Genomic DNA, 18,324 nt, shown 5'->3' with positions numbered 1-18,324 from the left:
ACCTTTAAGTTTGTTTCTCCTTTAGGCCATCAAACATGTTTGATATATGTATCCTACATTTTGTTTCTGATCTTATCTCTCCTTTTCAATATATGCTATACTTTATATTGCTGCTACCCTTTACACTGGTGTGTCAATTGGTCAATTTCTCCTCATTTCCTAATTTCTCAACATCTCTGTGCTCATTCTTCTTTTTCCCAAGTGCATCAGGAAACTACATTGTTCACTTACCAGAAAGGATGTCGTCATCAACAAGCATGTCAAGTTGTTTGTCGGCTGTGAAACTTAAGGTCATAGTCATTTAAGAACTGAAGTCAACAACAGGCGATATTAGTTATTTGATATACATGTAACGAGTATTTATTCATGTAACAAGTATATTTACATCTAAATAAATCTTTTCATTTTAAATTTAAAACAACCAAGGCACCTAAAATAAATCAACAACTTTAACTTCAGCAGTAAGACTTTTTTCTTTCAAATGACTATGCAAAGGCTTGAGAATAAAAAATATGAAAAAAAATATTTAGCGAGATAACACAATTGGAGGAAGTGAATATTGACTAATATTTAAGAATAATCACACTGCATAACAACTGAAGAAATAAATGTATTTAAAAAAGAGTAAATCATGCAATTTGCAGTATTATGAATCATACAAAAATAACTTGGACTTTGATTTTCAGATAAAATGACATTTTATTGATTTCTTCATCGGGCACCAGTGTTTGTGGGCCTATATATATATATATATATATATATATATATATATATATATATATATATATATATATATTCTGCTTTTAAATTCATGACGACAATTTGTTGACTGTCTGTATTTAAGAGAGTAAACACTGGCTCTTTTCAGATGAAACAAACAAACTAAATTGTTTCTCTCCATTCATTCCGCTTTCTCACTGGCTGCCTCTCCACAGTGAAATCGGACAAAGTCCAACACTCGAGCCTGTTTACCCCTGAGGAACTCTGCAACAGTCCTGCTGGGGTCTCCCAGGAAGGTCTGAGAGAGCAGACGTGTCTCACTTTCACCACAGGGCAGGTCATCCATGTTGCCCAGAGAGAGGGGGGCTTCTCCCACTACGTGCTGTCCAAGCTTACGACCTAAAGCTTCCCGTTCTTCCTCCTTTCCACCTTGGAAAATGATCAGGGCACCATAACGCCCCATGGCCATTTCATTATGGCAGCTCACGTCACCGTGCACATAAGATGCAATTTGCCACTCGGGAGGGACACCGACTGTCACTGCTCGTTTCAGTGACATGTTCTCACCGAGGCGACCTGAGAGAAATTAATGGAAGAAACATTCTATTCATGAATGGTGCCTTAAGTTTGCATGGAGTTATGTTGAATCCACACAGTAAATAATGAGCAAACTACGTTATATATTTTTGCTAAAGGTCATATACAAGTAAGCCACATACCAAAACTAGACTGTAAAACTTAATACAATCAGAAATATGTCACAATCTTGTCATTTTGCACTTGTGTTTTTGTATTAACAGAAGCCAAATGTGCTCAAAATTTTTGTTTGGTTTTTAAACATGAGCATACATAAAAATGAAGGTAGTGGACAGCATTAATTTGAATTTTTTCCTATTACACAATCGGTGTATAAACCCTATAGGAGAGAATTGCTGATCCAGGCACAGGGGGAACATAATGGGTCACACAAAACAACAGAGTAAAAAAGAGAAACATCATATTAAAGAAAAAAAGAAATTCTTACTTACCTATTGTAAGAGCCACCTGGTCTGCAAGTGAAGATCCTTCACCCACACTGAGTTTGTTTAACTCTTCACCTTGCATGACACTCTGAAAACAAATAATATGTTATGTTGAAAGGTTTTCTTCGCTATTATAATACTATATATGATGTCAATTAGAAAATGTGAATGTGTGAATTGTGTTTTCTTTTATACAAGCATAGGGCTGCAAAATTATTTTGAACCAAATAAATTGGAGTTCAAATTTTATCTTTACACAAACAAACAAACAAACAAACATTCATTAAATAAAAGATAATTTTGCATCTTTACCTTAATATAACTGGCTTGGCTCTGGGTTTTATTCAGGTGGTGAGCCAGTGTGGCAAAGGCCACATTTTTAACCAGCTGCTGAAACTTCTCATTGCGGGCAACAAAGTCTGTCTCACAGTTCACCTGCATCAGCCAGACAGAAAGAGGAACAAGTTACTACCTTCAAGCCCAACAGATATTGACGCAGATCATTAGAAATGATAATGTCTGTATTAGCTAACACTAGCCTTACCTCCACCATAACTGCAGCCTGATCTCTGACAAACAAACCAATGAGACCATCTTTGGCTTTGCGGCCCTCAAGTTTGTGTGCTTTGCTCCAGCCCTCCTTCTGGGCCTGCTCTTGCAGCCAGCTCTCTGCCTGAAAGAATTAAAATATCACTGTCACACAGCTTGTTGTTTCAGGTGCCACTTCCTATCCCCACCACACACAGCTATGAAGTTATATCACATCTGATGGATGAGTGCAGGGGGAGATGGAGAGATGGTTACCTGTGTGACGTCATTATCAAACTTCTCCAGTGCTTTCTTGCAGTTGATGAAAGTGTAGCCAGTGCTTTTGCGCAGTTTCATGAGGAGGGCTTTGTCTGCTGCCCGGAGCTGACAACCACTATGTAACAACTGCAGATGCTGGGAAAGGCCGACCTGAGGATCACAGATGGAACAAGGTGAAATATACATTATGACTCAACAAAGCCCAGAGACAGAGGTGGCAGCAAATCAATGTATGTCAAGACAACCTGCTTAAGTTCAAACTAAGCATCAGAATGTGAATGTGTGACTTTGTTTGATGGTGCCAGGCGGGTTGGTCTGACTATTTTCAGAAACTGCTGATCTAGTGGGATTTTTACAAACAACTGTCTCTATGGTTTACAGAGAAAATAGTGCAGAAAAAAGGGAGAACATATCCTGTGAGCAGCATAACTTTGTACAAAATACATCGTCAATGCCAGAGGTTACAGGAAAATGACGAGACCAGTTTGAAAAGACAACCAAGGTATGAAGATGACCTCTTTGTACACACAGCACTTTGAACCTTGAAGCAGATGGGTTACAGCAGCAGACTACACTGGGTGCAAATACAGTCCCTGTATTAAATGTCTTATGTATCCAATAAAATGGCAATTAAGTGTAAAAGAAGGTTCTCAGTTCTGTCATCCAGATCATTAAGTATCTGGAGTATCGTGAGTCCAGTGAAGACGGACTTGCGTGAGTTTAGCTGAAATGTTGTCAATAAAAACATAAAGTACTAGTTTCTTTAACTATCACTCAGGAACAAAAATCAATAATTTAATTATCTGCAACTTATTGTGATTATAAGTGATATTGATTGACTTGAAAAGTGTTTATTGTGATAACCTTTTTAGCCACAGCCTCCAGGACTACTGTAAAACATGTACCAACCCTCTTCCTCACCAAATGACAATTAAAGCAAAATATCACCCAGAGACAAGCAACCACATTTATTTTTGATTTTATGAACATGGATTATGAATTGATTAGCCAGGTAACTCAATGGAAGTTAGCTGGTAACTCCTACAGATGCTAACTAGCAAAGCAGAGCGTAACAGCTCAAAATGAAGGTAACATTTAGATTAAAAATGCACGGAAATAAGAGGTTTTAATCTGCTCACCTTTGCAGCATCTCTAGCGACTGTTCTGAATAAAAAGGTTAACGACATTGCTGTGAACACAAGCAGAAGCAAAACTCATGAAGACATGTAAGCTCAGAATGTCATTGAAATCCACGCTGTGTACGGAAGCCGCGTAGACTAAACAAGTCAAAGTAAGGTGGGTCATTATCACTGCTCAGCGCCCTCTACGGCACGGGAGCACAACAGTTCTGGGGCCATTTCTAATAGGAATCAGTTTTATTGCTATGAATTAAAGCGTTGTTTAGCGGTGTAAAGCGGTGTTTGGTGCTTAACAATAATAATAATAAAATAAATCAATAATAAAAGGCTCTGGATTCTTAAAGATTAAAGCAGATACAATTGAGAGAAACAATTACTGTACAGAGGAATGAAAATTACAATACAATATAATAAAATATAAATTTAAAGAATAAACTTGAAAATAAACTTAAAAATATACATATAAAATACAATAATTAAACATTAGACTAAAAAATACATACAATGTGAACATCTTTGCATGATATGAATATTTTGTGTGTGTGTCCAATAAAAGTCACAGTGCAGACAAGCAAGGAGTTCACAAAGAGGACTAAACATAAATGTAACACATACCGTTTATGACGATATATGGTGAACATTCTAATTTTAGTTAATATTCTGTTTGCATATTTAATGATTTTGACCTCAACATTTATGATACTGACATTATTTTTCAAAGCAAAAGTCAAACAATAAACAGGTGGTATTTTTCCTCTTCTTTTTTAAACAAATTATTGAATTAAAATTAATCAGTCTTTGTCTGAAATGGTCACACGTGTCGTATATCCATAAGAATTCCTGTGTTCTCTTGACAAAATAAAGATTAATTTCTTATTAATCCCCTTAGGGAAAGTATCCCTCTGCATTTGACCCATCCTAGAATTAGGAGCAGTGGGCTGCCACACTGAGTAGCGCCCAGGGAGCATTGGGGGCTGGGTACCTTGCTCAGGAGTACCCCAGCACTTTTTTGGCTGGGTGGGGATTTAAACCGGCAACCCTCCGGTTACAAGCCAAGTTCCCTTTCCACTTGGCCACGGGCTTATGAGAAACACTTTTCTTGTATTCTTGAATCTGTTCACAGGTAATTTAATATTAACAATCAGAAGGCAGGTATTGACCTGAAATGATGTATAATATACCTGGGGGATATATATATTATCATTCTGAATATACTTCAGAATGTATCATTTGTTCATGCATCTAAAATACTCACTAGTTCACCAGGTGGTATGTGTGGTCGGACATGTACGTGACCTCAACGTGAAGGTACATTGTGGCAGGTGAGCTATTCTGGGAAATCTGAGCTATCTCACACAAACTCTGTGAAGTGCAGCATCTGGTCACGTTGGCAGCAGAAATCCGAAAGAGTGCTCATATGTAACTTCATTACTTAACTTTAAATTATTATTATTTCACATTGGATTGGATTGCTTTAGTGTAAAATGCATTGTGCTCAAACACATTACATTTTTTTTATTTAGACAAACACATTATAAGTCAAAACAGTGTAAAGGTGTAATATAGCTCACATCTTGACTGATAAAAATGCCGCCTTTTTAGTGCAGCTGTGCAGTTTCACAGATATAATGAGGAAAGGTTTATTTGCACTGACTTTTAGAATACATAAGTTTCCACTTATTTTAGATGTATAACTGCACCCACACATGCTTAATTAATCTGTTTCTATTACAGACAATTATCTGTATTTTCTTATTGTACTCTTTATTGCAGTGACATGATCATGCTGCAGTGACAATTCTAACCTTTGGGGAGGGTGGACATGAGTGTTGTTTATGGATTGGTCAGTTGGAACGTGCTATAAAATGGAGACCATGATGACGGTCACTTCACATTATTTTCAGGGTGTTGCTGAGCCAAGATGAAGGTCATTGCACTCCTCACACTTTGTGTGACCCTGGTCTGCCAGGGATACAGTAGTAAGTGAATTTTTTCCTACTGATGTATTATCACACTGCATATTTATTGTTACATGTAATATCAATAGGATTGTAATATACTTATACTCCTCTTTGTTACCAGACTCTTTAGACTCGTGTCAGGGTCGCTGTGGTTACGGGACAAACAATAATTTCTCCTGCCAGTGTAACTCAGCCTGTGAGCGTTACAGTGACTGTTGTTCAGACTACGCTGAATTATGTAAAGGTGAGAGCAGACTGTAACAACTAATCACCAACACATATACACTCATATAGAAGGTTTTTAATTATCATTAGTCCATTTATTTTCTTTCTAGCTGGAGCCACGTCTTGTAAAGGCAGATGTGATGAGAAATACAACTCCCAGAACAAGTGCCACTGCAACTCCAAGTGCACCCAGTACAAAAACTGCTGCAGTGACTACACAGACCTCTGTGACGGTGAGATCAACCACGTGCCACCTCTTACAGACCCTGTGTTGTACTGTGTAACTCCTACTGTTTGCAGTAGTCCTACGTAGTGTACACCAATTCCAAGAAGTAAGCAGTTCAACAAAAAAAACCTGTAGAACTTTTTATAAGACCTTTAGCCTTGGATTTTTGTCTTTCATTTAGTGTTTGTGGTTTTGTTGGAGACTATGCTTTTTTTTATTATATATTTGCACACACACCAACTAGTGGTATTGAATTTGACCTTATTACAAACCAGTAGTAAGCACACATACAGACCAGGTGCAGGAGCATTGGGGGTTGGGTACCTTGTGCAGGTGCACCTCAGCCATTGACCAGGATCCAAATTGAACTACAAGCCCAAATGCCCAAAATAAGCCCTAGCCCAAAATAATTATTTATGACTATAGTTTAAAAGTGATATATAATGTGTTTGTGTGTGTGTGTACATATACACTTTATTTAAACATCTTAGTTCATCTTCACCAGTTCCAATTTTTTCCAAAAAAAAACCCAGCATGACCACTAGGTGTCCCTATAGAACTAAATAACACAAAAATGAACTGCTAGTTCATATCTTTAGGTAGATTCTCTGTAACACAAATGTGGCATGCAATAAATTGCAAGGAGAACTATTTTAATTTTAAAGAACAAAGTTCCAATGTATTAGCAAAGTCATTACTGATTACTGTTTTACTGTTGTCATGGTTAATGATACATATACACAATTCTGTAAGCATTTATTTTGTAGTCATTTCACATTTTATAGACATGGATAAATGACTGTGACAGCATATGAGTGAGTGTGTTTTGATTATCCACAGGTGATAGTGGGGATGGCAGCAGTGTGATCACTGATGCTGACATCAAGGCCATCTCTGAGGCGCTTTATGCTCTGGACTCGAACAAGGCCTCAGCCTCAGAGTTGATCATTGACCCTCAGGCTTTGGTGCATGACTCTGAGACAAGCTCACAGACAGATCGGTCCCCCAGGCCGTGAGCAGACAGTCTTTTTATCATAGCATTATCTCATTGGACACATTTACCTCTTTTTTTGTGTCATCTGGTGTTTGTGTTTTGCATTTCCAGCTTGTTCCGCTTCCTGGATGAGGATGCGCTCTTCTCTAGACCTACATATGCTGCCTTCCTGGCTGTGCTGGACAACTATAAGAGGATGACTGGACAGGCGGAGGACTTCAATCCTCAGCAGCTCGCTGAGCAGGAGACTTTCATCAAGGAGGCCATGTCCAACACTGAGCTGGGGAGGGAGCTGTTTGCCTTCCTTTACACAAAAGGTAACTACGTCCCTAAATGGCACATTCATGACAGTTCAACCCTGGCCTTTGCAAAAAAAAAGCTTAGAAAATACTCGGAGCTGGTCAGCAGCTGCCACAAGGCAGGATGGAGAGCAGGATGTCTCCCAGTAGAGGTGGGATGTAGAATGAGGAGAGCCATCCACAGTTCCACCGAAGAGGCAGTAGCTAGGCTGTTGTCTGGACACAGGCTGCTGTCTGATCAGCCAAAGTCGGGTCAACTGGAGGAGGGTGTATGGTGTTGAAAGACCCGATAAGACCAGGCACGTCACTGAAAATGTGTCCAGAAGCATCCCCTTCAGACCAAATGTGACCCCGCACACAAACCTCCACCTCATCAACAATAAGTTTTTAGTATAGATCATTAATTTAAAAAACAGATGTTGTCTTCCTGTTTCCACATATAGCCAACCAGGAAATAAAATATATATGAAATAGCCACTAGGGGGCATCTTCACTCGTTGCAAAAAGTACTCTCTGAATTGTTGTCAATTGGAAAAAAGAGCCCGCCACTTTATTTTTAACATTAATTAACATTTTCATGAGGGGTTAATGTTCTCACTCATCAATTCAGGCTCTTTTCCAATAGCATATTATTAAAGCACAGCACGTATGAGTGGACACCAGTGTGATGGACAGTTGGTGTCGTCCATTAGGAGCCCGGTTGCAGGTGACATCTGTTTGCAAAACCTCAACGTGGTGCTGGCATAATGACAAATCCTGAGGCTTCAAAACAGGAGTTCATATTCCTATGGGTGACATCACGACTGGGTGCCACTTGGTTTAAAGTCAAATATAATGAAAATACTATTAATTGTTTGTATACCTTTGTGAAGATAATCTGTTGCTACGTAATTAGCAAATATGAATAAAGATGTACAGATAAATGTGGTACTAACGAAACCTTTTAAAAATGTGTGGCCTCCACACTTTGCAAACTTCTCTAATCAACTATCAAAATAAAGTGATACCAAATATTCTTCATTTTAAGGTGTCTATGCATCGGAGGAAGAGTTCACTCATGATCTGGAGATGATGTGGTTCGGTCTGTACTCCCGCTACAACAACAAAATGGATTCCAGTGGCTTTGAACACATCTTTGCAGGTTTGGGCAGAGCAGATGTCTTTGAAGCGTTGCCGTGTTGAAAATAAATGCACATGTGTTTTCACTAAGATGAACATTCTGTGTGATAGGAGAGATCAAGGGGGGAAAGGTGTCTGGCTTTCACAACTGGATCCAGTTTTATCTTCTTGAAAAAAGAGGAGAGCTGAACTACTACAGCCACAGCTTCAATGGGCCTGTAAGCATCTACAGTGTGGTTTATGTTGTGATATGTGAAGCACTCCATTCATGTTCTTCATTTCTATCACTCAGTGGACGAACTACCCTGATGTGATGGGGATGCAGTTCAAATGGGATGGCTACTATAAGCAGGTCGGATCTGCAGTGATGGGCTGCAGCCCTGAGTTTGACTTTGCACTGTACAGCCTGTGTTACATCACTCGCCCTGGAAAACAGTGAGTAAATCCAAATGTCCTGCAGTGTTCCCCAGATGGTGAATGTTCCCTCATTTATTTATTTTTTATTGTCCATCATCCTCAGGTGTCGTCTTAGCCTGGGAGGAAAGGAGCTCATCATCCAAACCTATACCTGGGAGAAAACCTTCTATGGTGATGGAAAGAAGTTCATCGGTTCTGCTTTTCCTGCAACTCCCAGGAACTGAGACTGTTAAACAATAAGCAACTTAAAGAGTCATTCAAAAACTCATAATATAAATGTTTTTAAAAAAATAATATTCCCTATAGAGGAAACAATCTCAGTGAGAGTTGCTGAATAAATAAATATAAGCGCCATTTTCAGCTTCAAATTCAAATCTATGAATAATTTTTTGTTCTTCTGAAAGATGTTCCCACTCTGAAACATGCCTGCTCAACTGCATAAATAAAACAGTGAACCAGACAGTCGATTCATCTGAGGTGAAACATTTCTGGGCAGCCTGACAGAGCATGAGAATGTGCTCTCCCAGGGGCACAATCGAAACAGTGCCTAATGGGCCAGAAAAAGAAAATAGCCGTTTACACGCTCTGAGCAACCACAATACTGACACCAACCCTTCAGTAGTGAGCGCAAGTGTGCATCTGACACAATTGTTTATTGTCTTATTTAAATGCACAACAAAAAGAAAACAAAATGCAGTCTTTTGCTGTATTAACTATAGAAACAAAAAGACATTAACAGATCCAGTTCTGCTTGACCTGCTTTGAACAGTAGCCACCAGTTAAACCTGTTCTTATCAGCTGTCCATAAAGCTGCATGTGTAACTCCCCATGTGGGGTTAAGTGTGTGTGTGTGTATGTGTGCGTGTGTGTCCAGCTGGGATGGGGGTTGATTTTACTCTTTCACTCATCTAGGGTGACTAACAGGATAAATTCTGGTCTGCCGACAGAACAGGGGGACACACTCGCAGCCCTGTTTAAAGAAAGTATTACAGGAGATGGATCTGCCACTGATCCCATTGTCCACCAGTCTGTGTGCATTCATGCAAAACAAGAGCACAAGACCAGTCGGTTTGAAGAGAAAATGCAATTCATCTGATTTTGGCCTCACATGCAGTCTTGAGTGGTGCAGCAACGTGACAATAAAGTTAGCTCAGGGAAGAATTTCTCTCGCTGTGTTGTCAGACAAACGGTGCATTTTTCGGAGCTGGTGACTCTAGAAATTAGAAGAGTAAATCTTCTCTCTTTTCATACTGACCTCTTTTTAAAGCCCCAAAGGAATCAAATTAAATCACAGTGGGGCAAATAAAAGAAAAAAGATCCAATTGTTTCTTTTGTCGCTCACACAACTTCATAATCGAATTATAGCTGGCCACCCGCCAGCATGTCCTCGCATCTCCCCCAAATGGGCTTCTCCAGGCAGATCTCACGAGCCACCTGACTTTTGTTTTGTAATTATATTATCCCGCTCTCTTTTTGGCGTGTTATGGCTAATGGCTGCGCGGGCTAGCCCAGCTGCACATGCAGAAACAAAGCTGCTTATGGGGCCAGACAATAGACCCGTGGAAAAGGGACGCCTGAAGGCGGTCAGCCAATGAGCACGCACAACAGGGGGCCAGCAGAGGGTTTAGGGTAAGGTTAAGGGGGTTTAGGGGTTCAGGCAGAGAGGGGGGGTGACTGTTTTACTCAGTGCTGCTGTGGTCCATCAATGAGATGGTTAGCGGAGGGACACATGGTCAGCATCACCCCTGTCTCCCCAGGGTCGGTGCTGGGCTGGAGGGAGGTTCATGTTTGGCTTAGGTGCCGGCCATTTCTAAAGTTGATGGGGAACCATGAAACACAGGCCAACATTCATTCTCTGCTGTTTTTTATACCTTCCAAACACTCTGATGACAGCATTGTCATTGGTGTTACAATGGTATCAGTACTGAAGTGGATACAGACATATGCAGTCTGGGGCTGTTGGACTGACCTTGTCGGACTATTGCTGCAGTGAAAATATGTCCAAGGCTCCTGAAGAAAATGTAATTTGATTGCTGCACATGCATATCTCTGCTCATCGCTACATGTGAAAACCCTCACAAACACACACACACATATATATATATATATATATATATATATACACACAACATGCCCCTCATGCTGTGGCGTTGGCATCTCTCTAAGGACTTCCAGCATGACAGATGGACAAAGCACTTTTTTTACCCCACTTTCACACACAGAAACACTGGGGAATCAGGGGAAGGTCATACTCGTGTGTGTACTGAAGTGAAGTTTTATCTGCCCTTGTTTTTTAATCATAAACTCCATTCCCATCTCACAAACATACCTAGAATGGGTGAGGGAGGAACTCTCCTCTGAGCATTGTGAAGATGCTGAGTGAGCTGAGCGGCCAGTGGAGAATAAATGAGCATCTGAGCCACAGAGTGTTAAAATAAGAGATGTGTTTAAAAGAAGACCATCTGCAGGACAGACTCATCATGTGTGGCCAGCACTGAGGGACCTGGGGACATTATAGCATACATACTGTACAGTTTTGCTTGAGCGCCGCTTGTGGACCAAGAAGAACGAACGACACAAGTAAGTGGGTCAAATAAGAATGATAAAGGTGCAAAAGAAGACCTGATTAGTCAGGATCAAACTGTTCCTGGCATCAAACCAATACCTTCAAAACTTACATAAAAAGCTAAATAAAAAAACTAATTCTATTTTATAAAAGTGTCATTATTTTGTTGCCCGTGTGTCTGCATATATGCAATAGGGACACAAGGCATCAGCTAGCGTATTCCCCTGGTAATTCCACTCTGGGGAAGTGAGAGGCCCGGCTCTACTATTCCCATTTCAGGCTGCAGGTGTGGAATAGGACAGGCAGAAACCTGGGGGGGGTTTGGGAATGAACCGGGGATAATGAACACATACAGTGGGTGGGCAGATTACCTTGTGAAGTACTTTGAGTTAAATCTAAATCCTAATTGAGATACTGTATATTCTCTCTCCGCTCTTCAGTCTAAACTGAGTTTGTTATTTTAAGTACCGCCCACAGATAACAAGCTAGTCTCTCCCTGCAAACCTTCAACTATATCATAAACTCGTGCTGTGTGGCAAATTTGAGTTTGAAGCAGACATGAGACGTAATAGTAACTGTAGGTGCTCAGTGCTGACTCCACACTTCTCAGCTTAACCACGCTGATGCTCACACCAGCTCCTCAGATGTACCAAAGTTAAACATATGTTAACCCACGATTATACTCCTGTTTCCTGCAGCCATGTGGACTTCAGGGAGACTCATATCTGCAGATTGCTTTCTTCACATCTCTTTATTTACATCGATGCAGGTTTATTTATTTTTTTCAATTTCCAGCTTCTAAATACACTGTAAAATCCCCCATCAATTAAGAAGTTGTCATGATAATTGTTGTTACATCAGATGGAAATTAACCAATCTGACACATCACACTACATTACAATTTTCATAAAATACATAAAAATGTAGGATAAACTGGCAACATTTCATGGTACCCATGAAGAAATATATGATATATACAGAATGTTCATATACCGAGATCGATACTGCCATAATATATATGTTACCTACAGTAAACAAATGCCTTTTTGGATATGATTTGCAGAATGTCCATTTAAATTACAGTCCTGTTTCCTTTTTTTGTAATTTTTAATGCTGAAGATGTTTTGGACTTTTTGGACACACATCCATAGGCAACAAATACTTGAAAAAGTTTGTATTGAACCCTAAAGCGTAAGAACTATGTTGAAGCAGGTAAAGATTATTTCTATTTTATTGCTCTGTTTTGATCGTAAATCTACCCTCAATCATAAAAAAAATGTAGATCCACATATATATTCACATTTATGAAGCTGAAATCATGTTTTAGTTTTATTATGTTTGAATCCCCACTAGATCTGAACTCCTCACGTGACTAAACTTGAACCCCTGGTCAGACATGATTCCCAGAGGATGAACTGAACATGCAGCGTGTCACCTCAGTGTGGAGGAGGGATCGTGGATGAGGGGATGGATGGATGGATGGATGGAGCGACCACCTGCTCGCATGCAACTTGAAGCTGTCACATACAGTTAGGCTCAGCCGTCAGAGCGCGTCTCCCCTCCGCGCAAACGTGCCGCGGATTTGGCGAGCAACAAAGAGCCACACACACACACACACACACACACACACACACACGTTCGACATTCATGACTTGAGGGGACATACCCTAACCCTAACCTCAAACTAACCTTAAAACACATATTCACCTTAAAATGTAATTTACGTTATGGGGACTTGCTTTTTGTCCCCACAGGGAAGACAAGTCCCCATAATGTGACTGTGTAAGCAGGTTTAGGTCCCCACAACATTAGTAATACCTAGACATACATTACACACACACACACACGAGCCACGGGCCGGCCACGCGCGAGCTCCAGCGCGTCAGCAGACGCGTGGGAGGAGGAGGAGCTTCTTTAACTTCGAGGTTAAAACCGGGAGTCCCCGCAGAGTCTGCACTGACACACACTCCAAACTTCACTCTGCGCTGTATGTGATGGACAGAGAGACCAGTCAGTGACCCACGGAGGAAACATCATCATCATCATCATCAGCAACATTAGCAACAACAACATCCGAGAGAGAAAGAAAAACATCAACTCTGGTAAAGTTTACTGATTTTATACAAATGATTTTCATGCAGCTTTTATGCAGAGGATATAGATAGATAGTTAGATGTGATTTATTTTATCTTTTATTATTATTATTATTATTTATTTATTTATTTATTTATTTATTTATTTTTTTAATCCAGCTCCCTGAACCTTAGATTTATCTCTGCAGGTTTGCTTTCTAGTTTTAAAAAGTCATCAGCAATCAATATATCTAATGAAAATGAGGGGAAAACATAAAAAGCTTATCTCAATCAGTCGACATTTAGCAAATGTCTGCTCAGGCGCGAGACATTAATATTTCTGTCTTTTCAAAAGTCTCTTTTCAATCCAATCGCTCGTTCTCGCTCTGTCAGTGATCTGGGGGGGAAGTCGATCTTTCATTTAATCCCATGGTCGTCGCTTCATCCGCGGAGCAAATCCTGCGATGCCCCAGATTGAAGTCCTGTCAGTGACTTTATCCCGCAGAGGGGCATTACCATTTCACAAGGTGACCGGGATTACCCCGGAAGAAAGAAAGAAAGAAAAAAAGAAAGAAAGAAAGAAAGAAAGAAAGAAAGAAAGGAAGAAAAAGAAAGAAAGAAGCAGTGACTCGGGAGGGAACTGTCTGGTGCTGAAATGGGTTCTTGGTTGAAAAGTAATTTTAATAATTATACTATATAATGTATATTCTCATCTATCTATCTATCTATCTATCTATCTAGGAATAAAATAACAGTAATTATGATGAATGATTACATCATATCCAATGAGAAATATTCTGTATATTAGATATTGATTTTCACAATTCTAACCTGAGAATATACTTTACTTCTTCGCCTTTATTATCTTAATATAAGTCAAATATACTATGTTTACCTAATAACAGCATATATGTACTGTTTTTTTTGTTATTGTTATTTTTGAGTATGGCCATGCAGTAGCAAATACTCTTAAACCAAATCAAGCTGTTGAAATAATGTCCCCAGTGATTACAACATGTACAGATTAGCTCAAAGTAAAACAGTGTAAACTACAATGAACACATAGGTTTCATGGTGCTAATTGAAGTTTTAAATGAATATGTGTGTAGATGTGCAGCACAGTGTGTTTGACCACGTGTGTTCTTCCTCTTACAGTACCATGATGATTAAGCCATACATGAGACAAGGTGAGGGAGACGAGCTGGTCAGCCCTCTGCAGTGGACAGATGAAGACATGAGCTCACCTGATGGAGACACACCCGTGTCCTCACATCTCTGCAGAGCAGCTGGAACAAATGAACTGGTCAGGGAGATGGGCAGTGAAGATGCTGAGGAGAATGACGAAGATGAGGAAGAGGAGGAAGGACTGGAGGATGACAACAAGTCCAAACGACGAGGGCCTAAGAAAAAGCGCATGACCAAAGCACGACAGGAGCGTTTCCGCGCCAGGCGCGTGAAAGCGAACGCCAGGGAGCGCTCACGTATGCACGGCCTGAACGACGCCCTGGAGAACCTGCGCAGCATCATGCCATGCCAATCCAAAACCCAGAAACTGTCCAAGATTGATACGCTGCGACTGGCCCGCAACTACATCTGTGCTCTGTCTGAGGCGCTGGATGGAGGCTTGTCCACAGAGAGCAGGGTTTTCATGGAGACGCTGTGTAAGGGACTCTCGCAGCCCACCAGCAACCTGGTGGCCGGCTGCCTGCAGCTGGGACCAGCTCCCAGTGTTGGGATGAGGCCTGAGGACAGACAAAACGTTCGAGCACCACCTACTCCTCTTGGTGGCATGGTGAGCTACTCCTCTCCAGGCTTGCCGAGTCCCCCATATGGCACCTTTGACTCTCCGCACCTGCTTCACCTGAGGACGATTAAGGGAGGAGGATTTGAGAACCACTCGCCACATGAGTATAACACTGGCGGTGTGGGGACCCCACCATACGACGGGCCCCCGACACCACCGATGAGCATCAGCAGCAACCTGGTGCCCAAACAGGAGCCTTCACCACGTTACCCACCGCAACACCACTACTCCCCTTCTCCTGTGGACCAGGGCGTGTATCAGACTCAGAGCAGCTATGATGGACACTCAGAGGGGTCGTATGACTCCTACCATCCACCACACATGCCCCCACAACATATAACCTCCATCTACAGAGACTGAAGTGGATCAGCAGAGTTGTCTCTTGGACTTAAAGACTAAAAGCACTGATGTTTCTCAATAGAATACATTTTCCTTAAAACTGATTACCAAAAAGTCTAACATGGCCATTTTGACTAGATGTCCAGTTACTGTAATATCAGCACTTCTGATTTAGCTCTGGCGACGTCACATATTCTACATAAATTAAAGTATTTTTTATTTATTCCTTTATTTAACACCGTATATATGGACTATGTACTGTATGTCTGTTTGTTTTCTTTTGTATATATTTGTGGCCAAAGCCTCTTCTTTCTTTGTTACTTAGATGAATGGTTTGTTTCCTGTAGTGACTTTTATTTTTATTTGTGTCCAGTTTTCTTAGCTAGGTCTTACTTCATGTTTTGCACTGAAATCTCAGTCAGGTGTAGCTTAACAGTACAGTGTGGTACTTTAGGGGGAAAATACACGGATAAAACAAAGAAAAAGGAAATAGATGTGAAGTGATAGACCGAGAGATAAAGGTGAAGTAAAACATATTCTCAGGTTATCTAATTTTCTATAGATTTCACATAGGATGTGATGTAATGTTTTTTTTTTTATCATTATGATTGTATCAGTTTCTTTGGGAAAAGTTGATGTTAATTAAAAAACTAAAAAATTAATCTGTCCATGGATTTTGTGATTGACAGACAGACAGACAGACAGATAGATAGATAGATGGATGGATAGATAGATGCTAGCTAGCTAGCTAGCATCTATCTATCTATCTATCTATCTATCTCACAGAAAGCAATACTGTTTACTTGCAACATTGTCGTTTTTCTCCCTTGATCTCTGGGATTTAGCTTCACTAATCCGTGCCCAGTCTTTTAATGAAAGGGAGGATGTGCGAGTCAGGAACCTAAGATAAAGATTTATGATTAACATGGCTGGCAGGCCGACTTCAATGACACTAGGACTGTGTAATCCTTGGTCTGGTATCTGCTCAGGCCATACTCACCAGTAACACACGGAATAGGCTACATGCACGGCTGTCTGTTGACCTTTCAAAGAAACCCAGAGACGTTCAGGAACACATACACATTCTGTATTATCTCTAAAGAAAGTGTCAGAAAAGCCTGAGCTTCCCTCTTCTTTGATTCAATAACAACGATATCTTCCATCAAACCATTAGCTAAACCACATATTTTTAAACAATGTGGGAGGAGCCATTTCAAGCGGACATTGGGTGAGAGGTCACCAGCATACAGCCGACATACAGAGACAAAACAACCATTTGTATAATACAAAAGAGAAATGTATAGTAACAAATGTGCCTCTTTTATATCAGTGGCTGTGGTTCAGTGCTGGCTGTGACTAGGATTGATAGATGTGTGATAGAAAAAGTGCTGCTGCATATAGATGCACTGTATGAATGTGTGAGTGAATGGGTGTGAATAGGTGAATAGCAAAACTGGAGTGCAAAGTGCTTTGAGGGGTCATCAAGACTGAAAAAAAGCCCTATAATACAAGCCCTCTACCATTTACTTCTTGTGATTCATGGTCCTTGTTGGTCTGTGTGAAGGCCACCCACTGAGAGGTCAGTGTGAAGGGGTCACAAGGTCACACTGGGTCATGGCTCGTTGGTGGGAATGGTCAAAGAGTCATGGTCACCAGTGGCAATCCACGTTTTGTTGGTTAAGTTTACAAATCTGTACATTTCTGAACAGCCTCTCTATCTGAGCGATGGGTAAGTATAATGTTAGAGGTTGTATTATGGATAAAATGCTCATAATCCTGAAAAACATGCCGATGAACATCGAGCGCTTGACCTGCAATGGGAAAAGTATACAGCTTTGTTTTCATGAGGATTAGCATAAGCTGGTGTGGGTTTGCGGCACATTTTCACTGCAAACTTCAATCAACAGGATGAATAACACAAACAGGACACGTCCCTGCTCTTTAAAGACACTGATCATCCCTAGATCAGATCAGGCCTCAGAGAATCTTGTTTATTCAGCCACATGAAAGATAGTAAAGCTACGTTTCAGGGTAAAAAAAAGGATTAGCTTTTAAAAAGGGGGGACTTTTACACCCAATATAAAGAAGAGGTTGCATTTGCCCTTACCCTCTTTGACCCCTGACCCCTCTGATATCTGGATGAGCCTATGATGACAGCAGAGCTGCTATATATCTCATGTGCTGCTGCTGTCTTAGCCAGCTCACTTACTCACTCACTTTAGACTTTTAATCTCAGGATTTTAGTCTCTTTCCTGTATTAAACTTTTTATTGTATGGGTTTGTGTAATTTAAAAGATTAATTATTTGGAATCGCACCAATATTAACTTGAATTTAATGCTGTACTGTGTAGCTTGAACATGAAAAAACTGTGGGCCACACGGTTTCCGTGTCCCAGTCCGTGCCTTTCTGTGTGGAGTTTGCATGTTCTCCCTGTGTACGCGTCAGTTTCTTAACATTGATGTTTCTCAAGTGACAGTAGCTCAGTGGTACAGCAAGTCATCTTTCAAATTGAAGGTTGTATTAAATTTACCTCACGTCACTTCCGACGGCTGTTCTGGCAGCTGTGCCCACAGCATGTGAATGGGTATGAAAGTGAAGTGAAGTGAAAATCCT

General features: G+C 40.5%; 3 protein-coding genes across 3 annotated transcripts; 2 read left to right on the top strand and 1 right to left on the bottom strand.

Annotated features, from left to right (window-relative positions):
* Positions 1-783: 783 nt before the first annotated feature.
* tsfm (Ts translation elongation factor, mitochondrial) lies at positions 784-3,825 on the bottom strand. The gene is made up of 6 exons (XM_058632461.1): positions 3,689-3,825; positions 2,547-2,699; positions 2,287-2,415; positions 2,055-2,177; positions 1,749-1,830; positions 784-1,296 (listed from the first exon to the last, which is right to left on the bottom strand). Exons 1-6 carry the CDS (start codon positions 3,734-3,736, stop codon positions 902-904), a joined length of 930 nt encoding a protein of 309 aa, XP_058488444.1. The 5' UTR covers positions 3,737-3,825; the 3' UTR covers positions 784-901.
* A 1,778-nt stretch (positions 3,826-5,603) lies between these two features.
* On the top strand, positions 5,604-9,394 carry endou (endonuclease, polyU-specific). The gene is made up of 9 exons (XM_058632455.1): positions 5,604-5,667; positions 5,771-5,893; positions 5,985-6,107; positions 6,941-7,112; positions 7,206-7,411; positions 8,421-8,534; positions 8,624-8,730; positions 8,805-8,947; positions 9,033-9,394. The coding sequence occupies exons 1-9, from the start codon at positions 5,610-5,612 to the stop codon at positions 9,151-9,153; spliced, it is 1,167 nt and encodes a 388-aa protein (XP_058488438.1). The 5' UTR covers positions 5,604-5,609; the 3' UTR covers positions 9,154-9,394.
* A 4,052-nt stretch (positions 9,395-13,446) lies between these two features.
* LOC131461298 (neurogenic differentiation factor 4-like) lies at positions 13,447-16,372 on the top strand. Its single transcript, XM_058632459.1, has 2 exons — positions 13,447-13,597; positions 14,723-16,372. Exon 2 carries the CDS (start codon positions 14,727-14,729, stop codon positions 15,729-15,731), a length of 1,005 nt encoding a protein of 334 aa, XP_058488442.1. The 5' UTR covers positions 13,447-13,597; positions 14,723-14,726; the 3' UTR covers positions 15,732-16,372.
* Positions 16,373-18,324: the final 1,952 nt, after the last annotated feature.

Source organism: Solea solea, chromosome 6, assembly GCF_958295425.1.
Source record: "Solea solea chromosome 6, fSolSol10.1, whole genome shotgun sequence".
Lineage (NCBI taxonomy): Eukaryota > Metazoa > Chordata > Actinopteri > Pleuronectiformes > Soleidae > Solea > Solea solea.
The sequence above is the reverse complement of the archived record's forward strand: the minus strand, read 5'-3'. Positions and strand labels throughout refer to the sequence as shown.

Bases quoted from the DNA above. Each gene is read 5' to 3' on its own strand.
- tsfm (XM_058632461.1), bottom strand. From the start codon at position 3,736: ATGTCGTTAACCTTTTTATTCAGAACAGTCGCTAGAGATGCTGCAAAG. The intron at 2,700-3,688 runs GTGAGCAGATTA...TGTGATCCTCAG, and splicing joins TCGCTAGAGATGCTGCAAAG to GTCGGCCTTTCCCAGCATCT. The intron at 2,416-2,546 runs GTAACCATCTCT...TAATTCTTTCAG, and splicing joins TTGATAATGACGTCACACAG to GCAGAGAGCTGGCTGCAAGA.
- endou (XM_058632455.1), top strand. From the start codon at position 5,610: ATGAAGGTCATTGCACTCCTCACACTTTGTGTGACCCTGGTCTGCCAG. The intron at 6,108-6,940 runs GTGAGATCAACC...GATTATCCACAG, and splicing joins CTACACAGACCTCTGTGACG to GTGATAGTGGGGATGGCAGC. The intron at 8,948-9,032 runs GTGAGTAAATCC...CATCATCCTCAG, and splicing joins ATCACTCGCCCTGGAAAACA to GTGTCGTCTTAGCCTGGGAG.
- LOC131461298 (XM_058632459.1), top strand. From the start codon at position 14,727: ATGATGATTAAGCCATACATGAGACAAGGTGAGGGAGACGAGCTGGTC.